A 20,741-nucleotide genomic window follows, 5' to 3' on the forward strand; every position below is an offset into this window, starting at 1 on the left:
CCAGAAGTCTTAAATAAAGGTGCTGGCAGGGCCTCATTGCCTGTGAAAATGGAGAGGGAGAATCTTTTCTAGAGTCTTCCTGGGTTCTAGTCTCTTCCTTGGCTTCAGCTGCTTCCCATGTCTCTTGGCCTCAGTTGGCCTTCTCTCGTGAGCTCCTGCCTTCATGGGGCCGTCTTCTTATAAGGGCACCACTCATGGTGGAATATGTGTCCACCCTACAAGTATGGTCCCATCTTAACTAATCACATCTGCAATGACCCTATTTCCAAATAAGGTCATATCCTGAGGTACTGGGGGTTAGGACTTCAACATACCTTTCTTGAGGGAGGACACAACTTAACTCATAACAACCTTCAAAAGTTTCCCTGTGCCCGTTTGTAATCCTTCCAGCTCTATCCTCCCTGAACCATCCCCTTTTCCACCCTTTCTCACCTTCCAGCAACCTACCACTGACCTGCTTTTTGTCACTATAGATTAGTTTGCATTTTCTAGACTTTTATACAAATGGAATTATACAGTATGGACTTTTTTTTATGTGACATATTTTATTCATCAAAATTAGATTGAAATTTATCGTTGTTATTCATTTATCAGAAGTTCACTCTTTTCTATTGCTGAGAAGTATTCAACTGGATGGATAAACCACAACTTGTTTATCCATTCACCTGTGGATGGATATTGGTGCTGTTTCCAGTTGTTTATATGACATATAAGGTTGCTATGGATGTTCATACACGAGTTTTTATATGGAAGTATTCTGTATCCGTTCATATGGTGGTCCGTTAAGTGTGGCCACAGGAGGAGACACAGGAGAGGCTCCAGAAAACAAAGTTTATTACAGTCATAGGTCCTCAAGACACAAGAGATGACACGCCATGCAGAGCTACAAATGGAAGCATCAGGGTTGGTCAGAAGGCAGAAGGTGCAGGAGCCAGCGAGATCCTAGGGCAGGACCTTGATTGGAGTTTTGTGGAAAGGCCGGGCAGGGCAGGACAAACAGCCTAGGGCTGGTTAGTTAGAACATTTTAGCAGGCTTTCAGCTATAGGGGTGTCTCCTACTTGCTTGGTTCCTGGCCCTGGGATGATTAAGGCTGAGGAACGTGTCCCACAGTGGCTTCAGATTGGTTAGTTTGCATGTCAAAGGCATGCACTGTGCTGGGTCCTTTGCTGTCTCTAATAGCTATGTGTATGATAGGTCCATGTTTACCTTTTTAAGAAACCACCAAACCACTGTACATCCCCCAACAGTACCTGAGCTTTAAGATAGCCTTTCTTGCATTTGTGAAAGAATTCTACTTGGTATGAGGAATTACCTTTTTCACTTTACATATTACATATGTTGTATATGCTTATCCTATATCATAAAGAGGCAATATGCAAATGAACCCTCACTCCATCACGCCATCACAAGTCAGTTGCATCACAGTGGAGGCAGGGTTCCTGTAATGAGCGGTAATGAGCAATCAGTAGGGACCTGAGGCTTTGTGGCGCTGAGCCTGGGCGGGGGACCTGAGGCTGCGCCCCCAGCTAGGTGGGTCTTGACGTGGGACCTCAGCCCCCCCCACCCCCCGCCCCACTGCTGGTTCGGGAGACCTGAGCCCACGACTCCAATCTGGCGGGGCTTGACGGGGAACCGCAGGTCTCACCCCCCACTCCAGAGCCGGACTGGGGGACCTCAGGCCATGGCCCCATTCCCAGCGCCAGGCCAGGGGACCTGAGGGTGTACTGGGAGATCTGAGGCTGCACACCCCACCCAGCAGGGTTTGATAGGGGACCTGAGGCTGCGCCCCTATCCCCGGCACCTGGCCAGGGGACCTAAGGATGCACCGGGGGACCTGAGGCTGCACCCCCCACCCAGTGGGGCTTGATGGGGGACCTGAGGCTGTGGCCCTCACCTGGTGGGACTTGATTGGGGTCCTGAGGCTGCACCCCCCACCCGGTAGGTTGACAGGGGACCTGAGCCTGTACTCCCTGCCGGGTGGGAGTTGATGGGGGTGGGGCCGGCCAGGTCTGAATCTGGCTCAATGGGGGTGGGGCTGGCCTGGTCTGGGTCTCATGTGATTTTGAGTTACACATGGGTGGGCGTGGACTTGACTCTGGGTCCCATGGCGTGCCCCAGACTCTGACAGGAGGAAGATTTTCATATAAATTTTACTAATTTTCTTTGAGCTCTGACACTTCTATTATAGAGAAAGGGCATATAGCAATATTAAAATATTTCCTCTAATTAATTCCCTTTTAATGTGCATGAATTTCATGCATTGGGCCACTAGTATATTTATATTATTGAATTTGATTTGCTAAGATTTTGTTTCATATATTTGCATATATGCTCACGAAGACTATTGGTCTGTAGTTTTATCTTCTTGCAATCTCTTTATCTAGTTTTGGTATGTGGTAATGCTGGTCTCATAGACCCATTTATTGTCATAGAATGAATTAAGATGCTCCTTATTGCTTCTATTGGAATATATTATATTTGCATTCTAGAATATATTCTGAAATCATAATATGTATTATTTTTTCCTCTAGTATTTGGTAGCATTTATCAGCTAAACCACCTGAGATTGAAGTTTTATTTGTGGGAAAGTTTGGATTACAAATTAAATTTTAATTTAAAAATATATATGTTATTTCCGTTCAGCTTATTTATTTATTCTTGATTAAAATTTAGAACTTAAGAAGTAGGGGTCAATGGGTAAAAACAGGGAACATCTGTAATACTTTCAACAATAAAGATAAATAATAACAGAATTTGTCCCTTTGATCTGAGCTATAGAACATATTGGCATAAATTTCTCCATGATATTCCCTTAGTTTTCTTTTAATAGCTTTAGAATCTGTAATGAGGCCATCTCTCCCATTCCTGATATTGGTAGTTTTTTTTCTCCTCTTTGGTAGTCTGAGGATAAAATCCAATTTTTCCTTTGGGACAAATTCAAAAAATGCCAGCTTTATTAGAATTTACTTTCTTTTTTGTCTTTCTGAGTAATCAGGGTCCAAAGATCATTGCTTAATAATTCTCTTTGTAAACTGACATAGGGCATGATCTCTGCCCAGGCAAAGATCAAGACTAATCTTACCTGAAAGTGTGCCAGGAGGTACCTCAGTAAATGCTTTCACTCATTATATTCTGATGAGTAAATCATTGGCAATCAGTTGCCTGTGTGCTTTTATGAATATATTAACACACACCCTCCCTTGGGGCAGGTTTTGTGCCTGTACTTCTTCCGTCGACTGTATCACACTAGCTTGACAGCTGGGCTGCTCCAGGCTGCCGCTATCCAATGGCTCCTGCGGTGTTGACTGGCCTCCTTCCTCTATGTGTGTGTCTCCTGCTGGCACCTGGCTTTGCCCAGGCAGGCAAGCTGCTGGTCATCCCCATGGATGGGAGCCACTGGTTTACCATGCGATCCGTTGTGGAGAAACTCAGCCACAGAGGGCATGAGGTGGTCGTGGTCAGGCCAGAGGTGAGTTGGCGCCTGGGACAATCATCCAATTATACTGTAAAGACTTATTCCACGTCTTACACTCTGGAGGATCTGAATGATCAGTTCCGGATTTTTGCTGACTCTCAATGGAAAACTCGGGCACAGTATTTACATTCTATGCTAATGAGTTCATCTAACAGCGTTTTTGAATACTTTTTTTCAAATTGTAGAAGTTTATTTAATGACAAAAAATTAGTAAAATACATAGAAGATAGTTCTTTTGATGCGGTGTTTCTAGACCCTTTTGACATGTGTGGCTTTATTGTAGCCAAATATTTTTCACTCCCATCTGTGGTCTTCACCAGAGGATTATTTTGCCACTATCTTGAAGAAGGTGCACAGTGCCCCAGTCCGCTTTCTTATGTTCCAAGAGGTCTCTTTTCGTTATCTGATACCATGACCTTCAGGCAGAGAGTGTGGAATCACATTATGCACTTGGAGGAACATTTATTTTGTGGCTATTTTCTCAAAACTGCTTTAGAAGTTGCCTCTGAGATTCTCCAGACAACTGTCACAGCATATGACCTGGTCAGCCAACCATCCATTTGGTTGTTACGAAATGACTTTGTTTTGGACTATCCAAGACCTGTGATGCCCAACATGATCTTCATTGGGGGCATCAACTGCCACCCGGGAAAGCCATTGTCACAGGTGAGTTTCCTCTAGTTTTCCATGCTCAGAATAGTGTGGCTTGGTTAGGAAAGAAAACAAACATGACTTACTGAACCATGATTTGTAATTTACATTAGTTGCATTTGGAATTCCTTCCCAGTTTAATGAACTATTTTGTGTCAATTCATTTAATTCTGTGTTAGCAAGTTTTATAGAGTTGTCCCCTTTGACACTCATTTGTATACAATTGAAGAAATTGTATACAAAAATACTGAAAAACACAATAAGAAATAAAACCTCTGTTTTTGTCAATCCAGTGCTACACAATAGGAAAATGCTCTTATCAGCATTTTTCTGAAGTTATTTTACATATATGCATATAGCTAATGTAAATTCTCACACTCATTTTATGAAAACGAAGTCTAGTATCAGACTGGACATATTGTTCTTTACCTTTTTCACTTGCCTGTAAATCATGGACCTTTTTACTGCTGTTACATACGAATATGTGACATTCTTTTTAAGAGTTGCATAAGATTCTTTACTTTGTGTGTACTGTAGTTTATTCAAGTAAGCAATATTGATTGATAGTTAAGCTTTTTTTCTTACTTTTTCTATTTATAAGTAAGACTGTACTAAACATTTTAAAATAAGTTCTTTACATTCACACATTTCCATAATCTTGCTTATTCTAATGGGCCAGACTGCTGGGGAATAGGGCTGCTGGGTCTAATGCTATGCACATATTACACACTTGACAAATGGCTTTCAAAATTTTATTTATTTGTTTGTTTATTTATTTATTTATTTAATTTACCATCACCATTTATCCCCACTTTGCCTTCTTCCACCTCCACCCACCTTCCCTGCCCCACGAGCTTCCAAAATATTGAACAGCCTTACACTTTGGTTAACAGTGTATGAGAGTTCTAGGTTTTCCATATCATCTCCAGCTTCAGCTGTGTTCCAACTTTTAAAATGTTTGGTAAAAAAATTCTACATGGCTGCTTCAATTTTCATAGATATATTAGTCATTTGCATTTTTTGTAAATTATGTATTCCCATATTTCCATCATCTTTTGTAGGAATATTTTTCTCTGTAGAGCTAATTTCTATGTCTCTTGCGTATTGGGAATATTAACACTTGGCTTTTTATTTATGCTGCAAATATTTTTTCCTGGGATTTTCTTTCTTATTTGTCATACAGGTTTTTCATTTTTGAGTAGTCAATCTGGTTAACTTTTTCTGTAATGGTTTCTGGATTTCAACTTGTTTAGGTTTTTCCAAGCCCACGATATATAAACATATTTTCCATACTGTGTCTTAATTTCTTTAAGTCCTCTGATATTAATAATTTTTTTGCAATGAGATTTTTTTGATATAAAATAAGAAACTAACTTATTATTTTTCTGATTGGAGAGTCCATTGTCCTATCATAATTTAATACAAAATCCATTCTTCATCCACTGAATTGAAATGCATCTTTATAATATTTAAAACTTCCATATTTATTTACATCTGCTCTTGCACTTCTAGTTTTGTCCCACTGATTTATTTACCTATTCATGTGCCAGTCTCATACTTTGATCAGAGTAACTTTGCAGTAAGTTTTAAAATTTGGTAAGACATGCCTCATACTCACTTTCTTTTGTTTCTTTTTTTTTTTAATTAAATCTTTATTGTTCAGATTATTACATTTGTTCCTCTTTTTTCCCCCCCATAACTCCCCTCCTCCCAGTTCCCGACCCACCCTCCGCCCTCACTCCCCACTCACTGTCCTCATCCATAGGTGCACGATTTTTGTCCAGTCTCTTCCCGCATCTCCCACACCCCTTTCCCCCCCATGAATAGTCAGTCCATTCCCTTTCTATGTCCCTGATTCTATTATAATCACCAGTTCATTCTGTTCATCAGAGTATTTATTCACTTGATTCTTAGATTCACTTGTTGATAGATGCATATTTGTTGTTCATAATTTGTATCTTTACCTTTTTCTTCCTCTTCCTCTTCTTAAAGGATACCTTTCAGCATTTCATATAATCCTGGTTTGGTGGTGATGAACTCCTTTAGCTTTTCCTTATCTGTGAAGCTCTTTATCTGACCTTCAGTTCTGAATGATAGCTTTGCTGGATAAAGTAATCTTGGTTGTAGGTTCTTGCTATTCATCACTTTGAATATTTCTTGCCACTCCCTTCTGGCCTGCAAAGTTTCTGTTGAGAAATCAGCTGACAGTCGTATGGGTATTCCCTTGTAGGTAACTGAGTTTCTTTCTCTTGCTGCTTTTAAGATTCTCTCTTTATCTTTTGCTCTTGGCATTTTAATTATGATGTGTCTTGGTGTGGTCCTCTTTGGATTCCTTTTGTTTGGGGTTCTCCGCGCTTCTTGGACCTGTAAGTCCATTTCTTTCACCAGGTGGGGGAAGTTTTCTGTCATTATTTCTTCAAATAGGTTTTCAATATCTTGCTCTCTGTCATCGTCTGGCACCCCTATAATTCTGATGTTGGTACGATTGAAGCTGTCCCAGAGGCTCCTTACACTATCCTCGCATTTTTGGATTCTTTTTTCATTTTGCTTTTCCGGTTGGGTGTTTTTTGCTTCCTCGCATTTCAAATCATTGACTTGATTCTTGTGCTCCTCTGGTCTGCTGTCGGGAGTCTGTATAATATTCGTTATTTCAGCCCGTGTATGCTTAATTTCTGGTTGGTTCCCCAATATGACATCGAGGGTCTCATTCGTTTTCTTGTATATCTCATTAAGTTTATCGGCGGCTTCTAAACAGTTCTTGAGAGACCTTAAAAGTGTGGTTCTGAACTCTATATCTTTCATTGACAATTTTGTCCTGTTTCTTTGTCTCCGCATTTTGTTATGCTTCCTTGGTGCACCCCCTAGTCTCTTTTTTTTCTGATAGGCGTGAGAGTTTGAAAATACTCAAAAGGACTGTATTCTTACTCTCTCTTTTGTGCTTTATGTTTTTGACATTATATTTCAGATCTTTTTGTTTTGTGTATCTGTTTAGTAATTATTATAGTGATAGTTAAGTTTGCTACTTTTGTCTCATGACCTTCATAGTAGTTTTTAAAAGGCTGATGTGTTTTGTTTATTAAATATTTGCCTTTATATAATATTTTTCCTTTTACATATTTTTATTTCTGATTATGGGTTTTTCTTTTTTGCTTAAAGAAGACCTTTTAATATTTATTGTAAATCTGGCTCACTGGTGATGAACTTCTTTAGTTTTTGCACATTCAGGAAACACTTTATTTCTCCTTCAATTCTGAACTATAACCTTGCTGAGTAGAGTATTCTAGGTTGTATATTCTCCTTTCAGCACTTTAAATATGTCTTACCAATCCCTTCTGGCCAGAAAGTTGCCAGTGAAAAATCAGCTGATACCCTTAGGGGGTTCTTCTTGTATGTGACATGTGCCTAGTTGTTTTCTTCTTGCTACCTTCAAGATAGTTTCTTTATCTTTAACTTTTGCTGTTTTAATTACAATATGTCTTGGTGTGGGTCTTGGGGTTCATCTTGTTTGGAACTCTCTGTCCATCTTGGACCTGGATGTCTATTTCCTCTCCCAGGTTAGGCAATTTTTCACAATTATTTCCTGAAATAAACTTCTTATTCACTTTTCTCTCTTCTTCTGGGACCCATATAACATGAATGTTGGTGTGCTTGTTGTTGTCCCAGAGGTCCCTTATATTCTCATTTTTAAAGAAGATATTTTTTTCTAGGGAGGTGAGGGCATGTGCTGGGTGCAGGGGCAGGAGCAGGTGGGGAGAGGTCAGTTAGGGGGGGAAAGGAGACATATGTAATACTTTCAACAATAAAGAATTCAAAAAGAATTAGTTTTTCTTTGTGTTGCTGTAATTGGTTGATTGCCAATTATCTGACTTCCAGTTCATGGATTTATTCTCCTGTATTATCTAATCTTCTGTTTATTCCTCCTAGTTTATTTTTTATTTTTGTTATTATATTGTTAAGCTCTGCTTGGTTCTTTATTATACTTTCCAACTCTTGGTTCTTTATTATACTTTCCAACTTCCAATTCAGGAAGTTTAAGTTCTTCCTGAATTCCTCTATTCTACTCTCCTGTTTGGTGAGCATCCTTTTGACCATTACTTTGAATTCTTTATCAGGAAAATTACTTATTCTGTTTTGTTCTTTGGTGGAAATTTTTCTTGTTTCTTCATTTGAGACATATTCTTCTGTCTTTTCATTTTGTTTGACTTTGCTTGTTGGTGCTTGTTTGTATGAAATAGACAAAATTGCTATCTCTCCTAGTCTTGAAAAAGCAGTCTATGTAGAAAAGACATCTGTGAAGGCTGTGTGTGCTGGATGGTTTTAGCAGTTGAGTTGGGGCTGGGCAGATGCTTGTGGCTCCTTGAGCGCTGGCTCGCTAGGCTGGAGTGGCTTGAGAAAGGAGGCCTAGTGTGTGTGACGATGCTCTGTTGATTTGATTTCCTTCCTCTGTTCAAAGCTGAAAGGGGCTTTGAGCTGTGCAGCTGGGAAAATACTGCAGCAACCATGCAGGTAGCACAGATTGCTTGGAAAGAGTTACCACCTGCCCTCTAGATCCCAGAGAATTCCTGCAGATTCTGGAGAGCTCCCTCAGTTCCCCAAGCCTTCTGTATGTGGTCAGTCTCTCACTTGTTCTGCAGAAGCTGTTCAATCAATCCTCAATTATTCCTCAAAAGGAATTGCTCTCTATATAGATGCACATTTCAGTGTGCTTTTAGGAAAAGGTGAGTTCAGGATCCTCCTGTGAAGAGGCCATCTTGGAACTCCCCTTTTGATTATTAAATGTGACTACTAATAAACTTTAAACTAACGCAGCTTGCATTCTATTTCTCAGGGATAGCACTGGGAAAGATGGTAGTGCCCAGGCTTTTTCATGGACACTTTTGATCAGGCAATAGGTTTGAGTCTTAATTGCTATTATTAGACAGAGGAGAGAAAGGAGAAAGAGAGGGATTTTGATGCTAGGGGATGAGGAATTTGTACTCAATGAACAAAACAAACAAACAAAAAATCCCATGTTAGTTTACCTTAACACCCTACCCCAAGATTGCTGATTATGGACTGGGTGGAAGTTTCTCTTCTATTGTCCACATTAGTCTCAGTTGCTGCCCACTGCCTTCTGCTTATAGAACAACACCAACCCAGAGGACCACCTCAGTTGGAAATTCCACAGATGCCCCACAGAGGTCTGTGGGCCCCACTCCAGAAACCAGTAATTATTTGGGGCCAATTCCAAGCTCATGATTACTTTTGCAAAAATTGGGATTTTGATCCAAATGGTTGGATCAAAGTAACAATCATGATCCTTGCCTGAAAAACTTGCTTTTTATGTGGTGGTTGTTTTTTTTTGTTTGTTTGTTTTCTTATCTATGCTGTTAACTTAATCTACTTGTTATACAATCTTTACCCAATGTTATAAACAAAATGTTTCAAAATGAAGATCATGTCTTATTAGTGGGTTATCGAATTTGTTGAAAGGGACTGTAATCAGTATTTAAAAAGAAAGAGAGAAAAATGATAAAGAAATAGAATTAAATTGAATGGGATAAAGAAAATCTCAGTTCTGAGGATTAAGATAGTTATGTGGAACTTTTACCTGTGTACAGCATTTCCATGTTATATGTAAAGTATTGCTGTGGGTCCTGAACCAAATTGTTTGAAAGCCACTGTCTCAATCCCATATTGACCTTGTGCCAGCAACCATAACACACTTATGCAAACATTTCTGAATATAATGTGGGCCAGTGGTCGCCAAAATGGGGAGGACAGGACAATGTTTTGGAATAGTAGAATGAAAGAGTACAACTTGTTTTGCTATGTGTCACTGTACTGAAGTTTAACAGTATTATTGAGGTAAATTGCATATGATAAAGTGCATACACATGACACATAGAAGTTCGTAAGTTCTGATATATGTAAAACGCCACTGAAGTTGTCACTGCAACCCAGATCACAATTGCCCCTGTATTCATTTCCTGGTGCTCCTTTAACAAAAGATGAAAAACTGGGCGGCTTTAAAACCCAGAACTTTGTCGTCTCCTAGTTCTGGAGACCAGAAGTCTTAAATAAAGGTGCTGGCAGGGCCTCATTGCCTGTGAAAATGGAGAGGGAGAATCTTTTCTAGAGTCTTCCTGGGTTCTAGTCTCTTCCTTGGCTTCAGCTGCTTCCCATGTCTCTTGGCCTCAGTTGGCCTTCTCTCGTGAGCTCCTGCCTTCATGGGGCCGTCTTCTTATAAGGGCACCACTCATGGTGGAATATGTGTCCACCCTACAAGTATGGTCCCATCTTAACTAATCACATCTGCAATGACCCTATTTCCAAATAAGGTCATATCCTGAGGTACTGGGGGTTAGGACTTCAACATACCTTTCTTGAGGGAGGACACAACTTAACTCATAACAACCTTCAAAAGTTTCCCTGTGCCCATTTGTAATCCTTCCAGCTCTATCCTCCCTGAACCATCCCCTTTTCCACCCTTTCTCACCTTCCAGCAACCTACCACTGACCTGCTTTTTGTCACTATAGATTAGTTTGCATTTTCTAGACTTTTATACAAATGGAATTATACAGTATGGACTTTTTTTTTATGTGACATATTTTATTCATCAAAATTAGATTGAAATTTATCGTTGTTATTCATTTATCAGAAGTTCACTCTTTTCTATTGCTGAGAAGTATTCAACTGGATGGATAAACCACAACTTGTTTATCCATTCACCTGTGGATGGATATTGGTGCTGTTTCCAGTTGTTTATATGACATATAAGGTTGCTATGGATGTTCATACACGAGTTTTTATATGGAAGTATTCTGTATCCGTTCATATGGTGGTCCGTTAAGTGTGGCCACAAGAGGAGACACAGGAGAGGCTCCAGAAAACAAAGTTTATTACAGTCATAGGTCCTCAAGACACAAGAGATGACATGCCATGCAGAGCTACAAATGGAAGCATCAGGGTTGGTCAGAAGGCAGAAGGTGCAGGAGCCAGCGAGATCCTAGGACAGGACCTTGATTGGAGTTTTGTGGAAAGGCCGGGCAGGGCAGGACAAACAGCCTAGGGCTGGTTAGTTAGAACATTTTAGCAGGCTTTCAGCTATAGGGGTGTCTCCTACTTGCTTGGTTCCTGGCCCTGGGATGATTAAGGCTGAGGAACGTGTCCCACAGTGGCTTCAGATTGGTTAGTTTGCATGTCAAAGGCATGCACTGTGCTGGGTCCTTTGCTGTCTCTAATAGCTATGTGTATGATAGGTCCATGTTTACCTTTTTAAGAAACCACCAAACCACTGTACATCCCCCAACAGTACCTGAGCTTTAAGATAGCCTTTTCTTGCATTTGTGAAAGAATTCTACTTGGTATGAGGAATTACCTTTTTCACTTTACATATTACATATGTTGTATATGCTTATCCTATATCATAAAGAGGTAATATGCAAATGAACCATCACACCATCACAAGATGGCTGCACCCACTGTGGAGGCAGGGTTCCTATAACGAGCTGTAACGAACGATCAGCAGGAACCTGAGGCTGTGTGGCACTGGGCCGGGGCAGGGGACCTGAGGCTGTGCCCCCAGCTGGGTGGGGTTTGATTGGGGACTTCAGGCCGCACCCCTCACTCTGGTGCCCGCCTGGGGGATCTCAGGCTATGCCTCCCACCCCGGCACCAGGCCAGTGGACCTGAGGGTGCGCTGGTGGACCTGAGGCTGCACCCCCCACCCAATGGGGCTTGATGGGGGACCTGAGGCTGCAGCCCTCACCTGGATACACTTGATGGGGACCCTGAGGCTGCAACCCCCACTTGGTGGCTTGACGGTAGACCTGAGGCTGCACCCCTGCCCGGTTCTAGGCCAGGGAACCTGAGGCTGCATTCCCTGCCCAGCTGGGCTTGATGGTGGTGGGGCCAGCCGGGTCTCAATCTCACCCAATGGGGGTGGGGCTGGCCAGGTCTGGGTCTCGTGCGATTTCGAGGTGCACATGGATGGGCAGGGACTTGACTCTGGTTTCCATGGCGTGCCCCAGACTCTGACAAGAGGAAGATTTTCATATAAATTTTACTAATTTTCTTTCATCTCTGTCACTTCTATTATAGAGAAAGGGCAAATAACAATATTAAAATAAATCCTCTGCCCTAACCAGTTTGGCTCAGTGGATAGAGTGTCGGCCTGCAGACTCAAGGGTCCCAGGTTTGATTCTGGTCAAGGGCATGTACCTTGGTTACTGGCACATCCCCAGTAGGGGTTGTGCAGGAGGCAGCTGATTGATGTTTCTAATTCTCTATCCCTCTCCCTTCCTCTCTGTAAAAAATCAATAAAATATATTAAAAAACAAATAAATCCTCTAATTAATTCCCTTTTAATGTGCACAAGTTTCGTGGACCGGGCCACTAGTATATTTATATTATTGAATTTGATTTGCTAAGATTTTGTTTCGCATATTTGCATATATGCTCATGAAGACTATTGGTCTGTAGTTTTATCTTCTTGCAATCTCTTTATCTAGTTTTGGTATGTGGTAATGCTGGTCTCATAGACCCATTCTATTGTCATAGAATGAATTAGGATGCTCCTTATTGCTTCTACTGGAATATATTGTTCTGCATTCTAGAATATATTCTGAAATCATAATATGTATTATTTCTTCCTCTATTATTTGGTAGCATTTATCAGCTAAAGCACCTGGGATTGAAATTTTATTTCTGGGAAAGTTTGAATTACAAATTAAGTTTTAATTTAAAAATATATATGTTATTTCCATTCAGCTTATTTATTTATTCTTGATTAAAATTTAGAACTTAAGGAGAAGGGGTCAATGGGAGATAAAAAGGGGGACATCTGTAATACTTTCAACAATAAAGATAAATAATAACAGAACTTGCCCTAACCAGTTTGGCTCAGTGGATAGAGCATCGGCCTGCAGACTCAAGGGTCCCAGGTTTGATTCCAGTCAAGGGCATGTACGTTGCTGCGGGCACATCCCCAGTAGGAGTAGAGGAGGCAGCTCATTATTGTTTCTTGCTCATCGATGTTTCTAACTCTCTATCCATCTCCCTTCCTCTCTGTAAAAAATCAATAAAATATATTTTACAAAAATAACAGAACTTGTCCCTTTGATCTGAGCTATAGAATGTATTGGCATAAATTTCTCCATGATATTCCCTTATTTTTCTCTTTTTTTTTTGGCTTTCTTTTTTTTTCTTCAAATTAATAATATTTATTAGTTAATTTAGATATTTATTTATTTATTTAGTTAAATCTTTATTGTTCAGATTATTACATTTGTTCCTCTTTTTCCCCCCCATAACTCCCCTCCTCCCAGTTCCCACCCCACCCTCCACCCTCACTCCCCACCCACTGTCCTCATCCATAAGTGCATGATTTTTGTCCAGTCTCTTCCCGCATCTCCCACACCCCTTTCCCCCCCAAGAATAGTCAGTCCATTCCCTTTCTAGGTCCCTGATTCTATTATGATCACCAGATTATTTGTTCACTTGATTCTTAGATTCACTTGTTGATAGATGCATGTTTGTTGTTCATAATTTGTATCTTTACCTTTTTCTTCCTCTTCCTCTTCTTAAAGGATACCTTTCAGCATTTCATATAATCCTGGTTTGGTGGTGATGAACTCCTTTAGCTTTTCCTTATCTGTGAAGCTCTTTATCTGACCTTCAGTTCTGAATGATAGCTTTGCTGGATAAAGTAATCTTGGTTGTAGGTTCTTGGTATTCATCACTTTGAATATTTCTTGCCTGCCAGGGTCCAGCCCCAGCGGGTCCAGGGGTCCCCAAAGGTGTGGATGGAGTCGGCGAAGAAGGAATGACACAGAGACAGCGTTCAGTTGATCAGCAGCCTAGCCAGGATCTCTAGCCAGGATCTCCAGCCAAGTTCTGGTCTGGATCTCCAGCGAAGTTCTGCTGTTTATTGTCTTGTTACATCCATATTTATACCAGTTGATTTTAATCCTGTCAATTTCTATTACAAAGGTTAGGGTGTTTCTTATCTCCATTCCAGGGAGTAAAGATTATGTAGCTTAAGAGTGATTGTTTGCAGTTAAAGTGATTAACTACCCGCCTGGCACTTAGTTAAGGAGTTTTATCCCCTCCCTGACTTCAGGGAAAAATCCCTACCTGGGGAAACAACCTTTCTTGGAGAGGTGACCTTGGTTAAAACACACAGCGCTAAGGGGAGCAAACATATTAAGAACAGTATGCTATATACGCCAGGTCCCTTGAAACATATGCTGTGCAGATGTTTCTTTCCTGCAGCGACTGTGTCAAGCAGCAAGGATGGACCGGCTTCCGGCACTTGCCATTCCCTTCTGGCCTGCAAAGTTTCTGTTGAGAAATCAGCTGACAGTCGTATGGGTCTTCCCTTGTAGGTAACTGAGTTTCTTTCTCTTGCTGCTTTTAAGATTCTCTCTTTGTCTTTTGCTCTTGGCATTTTAATTATGATGTGTCTTGGTATGGTCCTCTTTGGATTCCTTTTGTTTGGAGTTCTCTGGGCTTCCTGGACCTGTAAGTCTATTTCTTTCACCAGGTGGGGGAACTTTTCTGTCATTATTTCTTCAAATAGGTTTTCAATATCTTGCTCTCTCTCATCGTCTGGCACCCCTATAATTCTGATGTTGGTACGCTTGAAGCTGTCCCAGAGGCTCCCTACACTATCTTCGTATTTTCGGATTCTTTTTTCATTTTGCTTTTCTGGTTGGGTGTTTTTTGCTTCTTCGCATTTCAAATCTTTGCCTTGATTCTTGTGCTCCTCTGGTCTGCTGTTGGGAGTCTGTATAATATTTTTTTATTTCAGTCAGTGTATGCTTAATTTCTAGTTGGTTCTTTATCACAACATCGAGGGTCTCATTAGATTTCTTGAGGATCTCACTATATTTATCGGCGGTCTCACCAGTCTTTTCGAAGGCCTTACTAAATTTATCGGTGGCTTCTAGACAGTTCTTGAGAGACCTTAAAAGTGCAGTTTTGAACTCTATGTCCTCTATTTCTGTCCTGTTTCTTTGTCTCCGCATTTTTTATGCTTTCTTGGTACACCCCCTTGTGGTCTTTGTGCACAGTCTTGTTGTAGTTAAGCCTTGATTGTTGTAGGTAATACTGGGGGGGGGGGGGGATTTGACCTCCAGGCCAACTGGCTGTGAGAATCAGCTGTGTCTGCAGTGGGAGAACTGTCCGCTAGGGAGGTGCTAATCTAGCCTTTGCCCAAGGCTATCCCGAAAATGCCTCAGTGCAAGGCTTGGGCAGGGTGGGTCCCAGCGGATCAACAGGGCAGGCGGAGTGAGCAGTTACGGCTGCTCTCAGTCCTGTCCCCAGAGGCTCTGCCTCTCAGAGTCCCAGCAACTGCTGCAAACCTCGGAGAGAAGGCTGCCCTCGAGTTCCGACCGATGCCAGACAGTCCCGCATCTCCCATTTGAGTCTGGTCCTCAGAGACTCGCTCATAACTGGAACTCAGAGCCTGAGACTCCCTCTGGATTGAAACAGACAACCGCGCCCTCAGTTGCCAGCCCGCTCCGCACGCACCTCCGCACCTTTGTATTTTCCGCACTGCGTCTCCTCTGAGTCTTGGTATGCTTTTCTCTTTCCTTCTAGTTGTAGGATTTCCCCTCAGCCAGCCTTCCTGTGGTTCTGGGTGATGTCCGTTCTGTCTTTTAGTTGTATTTTTGAAGTGGTTGTGTGAGGCAGCAATCTCCGGTGTTTACCTATGCCGCCATCTTGGTTTCCCGGTTATAGTGACTTTTAAAGCTTATTCAGCTTAGCCGTAAGAGTTACCTGATTACAATCCAGCATGCTTCTTGCCACAAATCTGGGGTGATTTCATCATCATCCTCATATTGCATATACTCGTCTGCGTCACACATTGTGGCAAGTGGTCCGCAAACTCCTAACGCTGGAAATCACAGACAAAAATGCCCGCAGCAACCACGCTATTTGCCTTTTTAATAGCAAATTATTACAAGTTTCTTTAGTATTAGGAACATTAACGCTTAGCTCTTTATGTATGTTGCAAACATTTTTTCCTGGGCTCTTCTTCCTCCTTTGTCATACAGGATTTTCATTTTGGAGTAGTCAATCTGGTTAACTTTTCCTTTAATGGTTTCTGGATATTAATTGTTTAAGTTTTTCCAAATCTGGGATATATAAATGTATTTTCCATACTGTGTCTTAATGTTTTTAATTCCTCTAATGTGAATAGTTAACTTTTTTTTTTTTTTTAACAATGAGAACCTTACACAGAAGTATACAGATCTAACTTTATTATTTTTCTAAATGGATTGTCCATTGTCCTAACATAGTTTCATAAAATATTCCACTCTACATCTGTTGAATTGAAAGGCATCTTTATTATATTTTGAATTTCCATATTTATTTGCATCTGCTTTTGAACTCTCAGTTTAGAGAGAAGAGAATGGTCTGTGAGGAATCCTGTGACAAGTGACTAAGAGGACTTTTAGGAATAAGAAGGTCCATTGTTTGGTTTTGAGTTTTTTTCTCTGTGCTGCGTTGAGACATCTCCTACCTTAGGGGCCCTTGATTTTCATAAAAGTTTTGCTACATGAAACAGCCTGGCCTTTGCATATTCCAGCACAATTATTTCCAACCATCACAATATTAACATTAACCACTAGTGGCCCGATGCATGAAATTCATACACATTAAAAGAGAATTAATGAGAAGAAATATTTTAATATTGCTATTTGCCCTTTCTCTATAATAGAAGTGTCAGAGATGAAAGAAAATTAGTAAAATGTATATCAAATCTTCCTCCTGTCTGATTCTGGAGCGTGCCGTGGGACCTAGAGTCAAATCCCTGCCCACCACCCTCACACACTTTGAAAACACAGGAGGCCCAGACCCGGCTGGCCCCACCCCCTTGGGTGAGACCTAGACCCGGCTGGCCCCACCCCCGTCAAGCCCCCCGGGTGGGGGGCATAGCCTCAGGTCCCCTGTCAAGCCCCGCTGGGCTGGGGGTGTGGTCTGAGGTCCCCCATCAAGCCCTGCAGGTAGGGGGCATGGCCTGAGGTCTCCCAGCCAGGAGCCAGGGCGGGGGGCACGGCCTTAGGTGCCCCCTCAAGCCCAGGCCCACCCTCCTTTCCCGCAGCGTCATACCAGTGCTGAATGGGGATGCACACAGGCAGTGCGAAGTTAGTGCTGGGGGCGAAAGTCCCCGCCTCTGGCCCTGCCCACAGACTGGTCGTGACTGGAACACCGTAATGGACAAATTAGCATATTTCCTCTTTATTATATAGAAGATAGGATCGGGCTCTTTAAAAAACACACACATCAATTGGTTGCCTCCTGCACACCACACCCCCTTCTGGATTGAGCCCAAAACTGAGGAATGTGCCCTGCTGGGGAATCAAAACAGCCACTCTTCAGTGCACAGGATAATGCCCAACTGACTGAGCCATGTGGGCCGGGGCAGACATTCTTTTTTAAAAAAAAATTGAGCTATAAGTCATATCATAACTTTCATCCTTTATAAACATACAATGCAGTGGTCTTTAGTATGTTCATGAACACAAGCAGCCATCACCATTCTCTAACTCCAGAGCATTTTCCCCACTCCAAAATGAAATCCCATGCCCACTAGCAGTCACCCCCCCTGACAATCTCAAATCTACTTTCTGTCTCTGTGTATTTGCCTGTTCTGGATATTTCACACAAATGGAATCAGGTGATATATACGGTCCTTTATGACCGACTTCTTTCACTTAGTGTTCTATCTTTTTGTAGCTTGTATAAGCCTTTCATTCTTTTTTATGGCTGAGTAATATTCCATGGCTAAATTATAGTTTGTTTATCTGTTCATCAGTCCACGCACATTAGGTTGTTTTTACTCTTCGGCTATGAAGCATATGCTGCTGTGAACATTCTTGCACAACGAGCTCAACATTCGGACTTTAGGACCCTTGTGCCTAACCTGCACACTTGACTGTCTCCCTCTGTGCACTGGAGACTTCTCAGGAAATGTCCTGCCTGTGGAATTTGCCGAGGTTGTTTGACTTACATCAATGGCCTCTAATCACTCAGCGGACATGGCATTTGCTGATTTTGCAGTGTTACAGAATAACGTACAGTTGACCCTTTTTGTTGTTGTTTCACATCAAAGGTTCGTCATTGAACAAATATCTATTGAGAGCCTTCTGTGTGCATGGCTTGCAATCCAATGGGGAGACACACATTAGTCAGTTACAAATTATGAAACATAACGTTGGCCGTCCAGATGCATTGTTCTTAGAAAGAGCCTGCTGGGCTGTGCTTGCCCTGGAGGAGTGGACCTGCATTGTGCTCCCTTTGTGACCATCTGGGAGTCTTATTTTCGTTTAGATGGACCCAAACCAGAATGCTGCCACCTTCTTGCCCTGATCACTCCCCTGGAGGCTGCAATGAAAGCTTGCTTCTTGTGACTGCCATTCTGGTAGGCGTGAGGTGACACCTCATTGTAGTTTAATTTGGCTGCAATGAATTTGCATCTTGGCTGTGTTCTTGGGCCCAGCCTTGTGCTTGGGTGATCCTTTCTATCCTGTTCCTCAGGCTTTTCCTCCCTTCCCTATCCCAGCACGCCTCCTGTGCCAACAGGCATGGGTTAGGAGAGGACTTTGTGTGCCAGTTCAGCTGTGCGTGACTAGCTGTGGGCGAGTCTGTTCTAGCCACACTGGAAACCGCCTCTCCCTTGGACAGCCTGGTTCCCTCGCCCTCTTGGACCTCCCTCAGCAATGTGCCAAATCAGGCAGAACAAACATGACCCTCTCCCTAGGTCTCGGTTGAAAAACCTGAAGATCAGGAGATGGGTCCCACCCCGGGCAGGTGGAAGAGCTGGAAGGAGACACGGGCTTTCCGACTCCTACCTCAGGCTCCCACTGCATGCTGTTTAGACTTATACTTCTCAGATTTTAATTTCCTAACGGCAAGGGGAAGACTCCACGCTCATAGTGTCATTGACCAGCTTTTCTAAAAAAATAAAAAGCTAATGGTTCTTTAAATGTTCTATTTCTTGGATGAATCCTCACAACTAAAAAAAAAAACAAAAGAGAAATTGAAATGTGAGACTAAAATAAACAGGCAAATCAAAAGCAAGTTCATTCGTTCAGCAAACTTGGATCGAGTGCCTGTTGTATGCTGGCACTATTCTGGACACTGGGCATACAGCGTCCTTAAAGTGCTCATGTTCTAGGTAGGGGAGGCGCATAGCAAATAAGTAACAGGTTAGGTGATGGCGAAAGGGGTGAAGCGAAATGAGGAGGGAGATGGGGCTTCAGAGTGATGGGCTGGGCCCTGTGATAATGGGGTCATCAGAGAAGCTTTCTTTGAGATGACACTGAGTGAATCTGGAATGAAGGGAAGGAGCGGCATGTGGATTTGCAGGGAAGAGTCAACACCTTGGCTTTTATCACTGTCTGGAACTGAGGTTGTCCAACTGTAGCCCACAGGCGGAACCTCACCCGCTTCCTGTTCTCATGAACAAGAGTGATGGGAACAGAGTGTCCATTTGTTTAGTGTTGCCTATGGTTGTTCTCCTGGTACAACAGCAGAACTAAATCATTGCCAAGGAGAACAGCTGGCCCACAACATCCAAACTATGTACTATTTATGGCTTTGAAGAAAAGTAATTGTCCACCCCTGATCTAGAACAGTGATTCTCAAAGGGTGTTTTGGAAACCTTGTGGATCCCCGAGACCCTTTCAGGGGTCTGCAAGGTCAAGCTGTTTCCTTAATAGTACTAAGACTATTAAGTTTTAGTTTGCTTTTTCCACTCTCATTTTCTTGTGGTGGTCCTGGGGAGTTTTCCCAAGACTTCACAACGTGCAAAACCATGGCAGAGCAAGTGCACATGCTGATCAGAGAGTCCCTCTCCTCCAGTCAGACATTAAAGGGACTTGCAAAAAAGGTAAAGCGACGTCACTCCTTTGACTACTTTTTTTGTTTGTTTTGGGAAATTTACAGTTACTTTCTCAGAAAAGATGTCAGGTTGTAATGGGTTTAATCTTGTTATCTCAAATTCACAAGGAAGTACTTTTTAAATGTGTCAGTTTCAATTTCTAAAACAGTTTATTTGAATACATGTTACCCACATAAACAAATGTTTCGGGGGTCTTCATGCATTGAGAGTAAAAAGGAGTCCTGAGGCCAAAAGGTTGAGAAAGGCTGATCTAGAAGTAGCCAATTCTATTTTTTCTTCTGAAGCTGCACAAGTTACCCAAAAATGTCCTTTCGTAGGCAGCAAGCCTCCGTTTCTCATCGGTAGAACGATGGTCAGCTTGGGCTTTGTATTGCATGAGTTGAAGGGTGAATGATAGGGTTGAATTGTGTCCCCCAAAAAGTTTTATTGAAGTCCTAACGCCCAATACCTTACAATGTGACCTTATTTGGAAATACAGTCTTTGCAGCTGTAATTAGTTAAATTGAATGAGGTCATTAGGGTGGGTGGGCCTTAGTCCACCATGACTGGTATCTTTATATGAAGGGGAAATTTGGACACAGACAGGGACACAAGCAGAAATGGCCTGATGTTCTACAAACTCAGGAACAACAAAGGTAGCCTGCAAACCACCAGGAGCCGGAGCAAGGCTGGAACGGATCCCCCACCCAGGCCTCAGAAGGAACCAGTCCTGCTGACA

At 42.1% G+C, this 20,741-nt stretch overlaps 1 protein-coding gene across 2 annotated transcripts in view; it reads left to right on the forward strand.

Annotated features, from left to right (window-relative positions):
- Nucleotides 1–20,741, forward strand: part of LOC118661312 (UDP-glucuronosyltransferase 1A1-like) — a 69,011-nt gene that overhangs the window by 12,281 nt on the left and 35,989 nt on the right. The window contains exon 1 of one of the 2 annotated variants that reach the window (XM_036319234.1): nt 3,217–4,142. The exons of the other annotated variant lie outside the window; for it this stretch is intronic. Within the exon in view, the coding sequence (XP_036175127.1) occupies nt 3,288–4,142 (855 nt within the window). The 5' untranslated portion in view covers nt 3,217–3,287. Of the gene's footprint in view, nt 1–3,216; nt 4,143–20,741 lie in introns of those variants that run through there. 2 annotated transcript variants of the gene reach the window in all.

The sequence above is a fragment of the Myotis myotis genome, unplaced genomic scaffold, assembly GCF_014108235.1.
Source record: "Myotis myotis isolate mMyoMyo1 unplaced genomic scaffold, mMyoMyo1.p scaffold_m19_p_8, whole genome shotgun sequence".
In the NCBI taxonomy this organism is placed as follows: Eukaryota; Metazoa; Chordata; class Mammalia; order Chiroptera; family Vespertilionidae; genus Myotis; species Myotis myotis.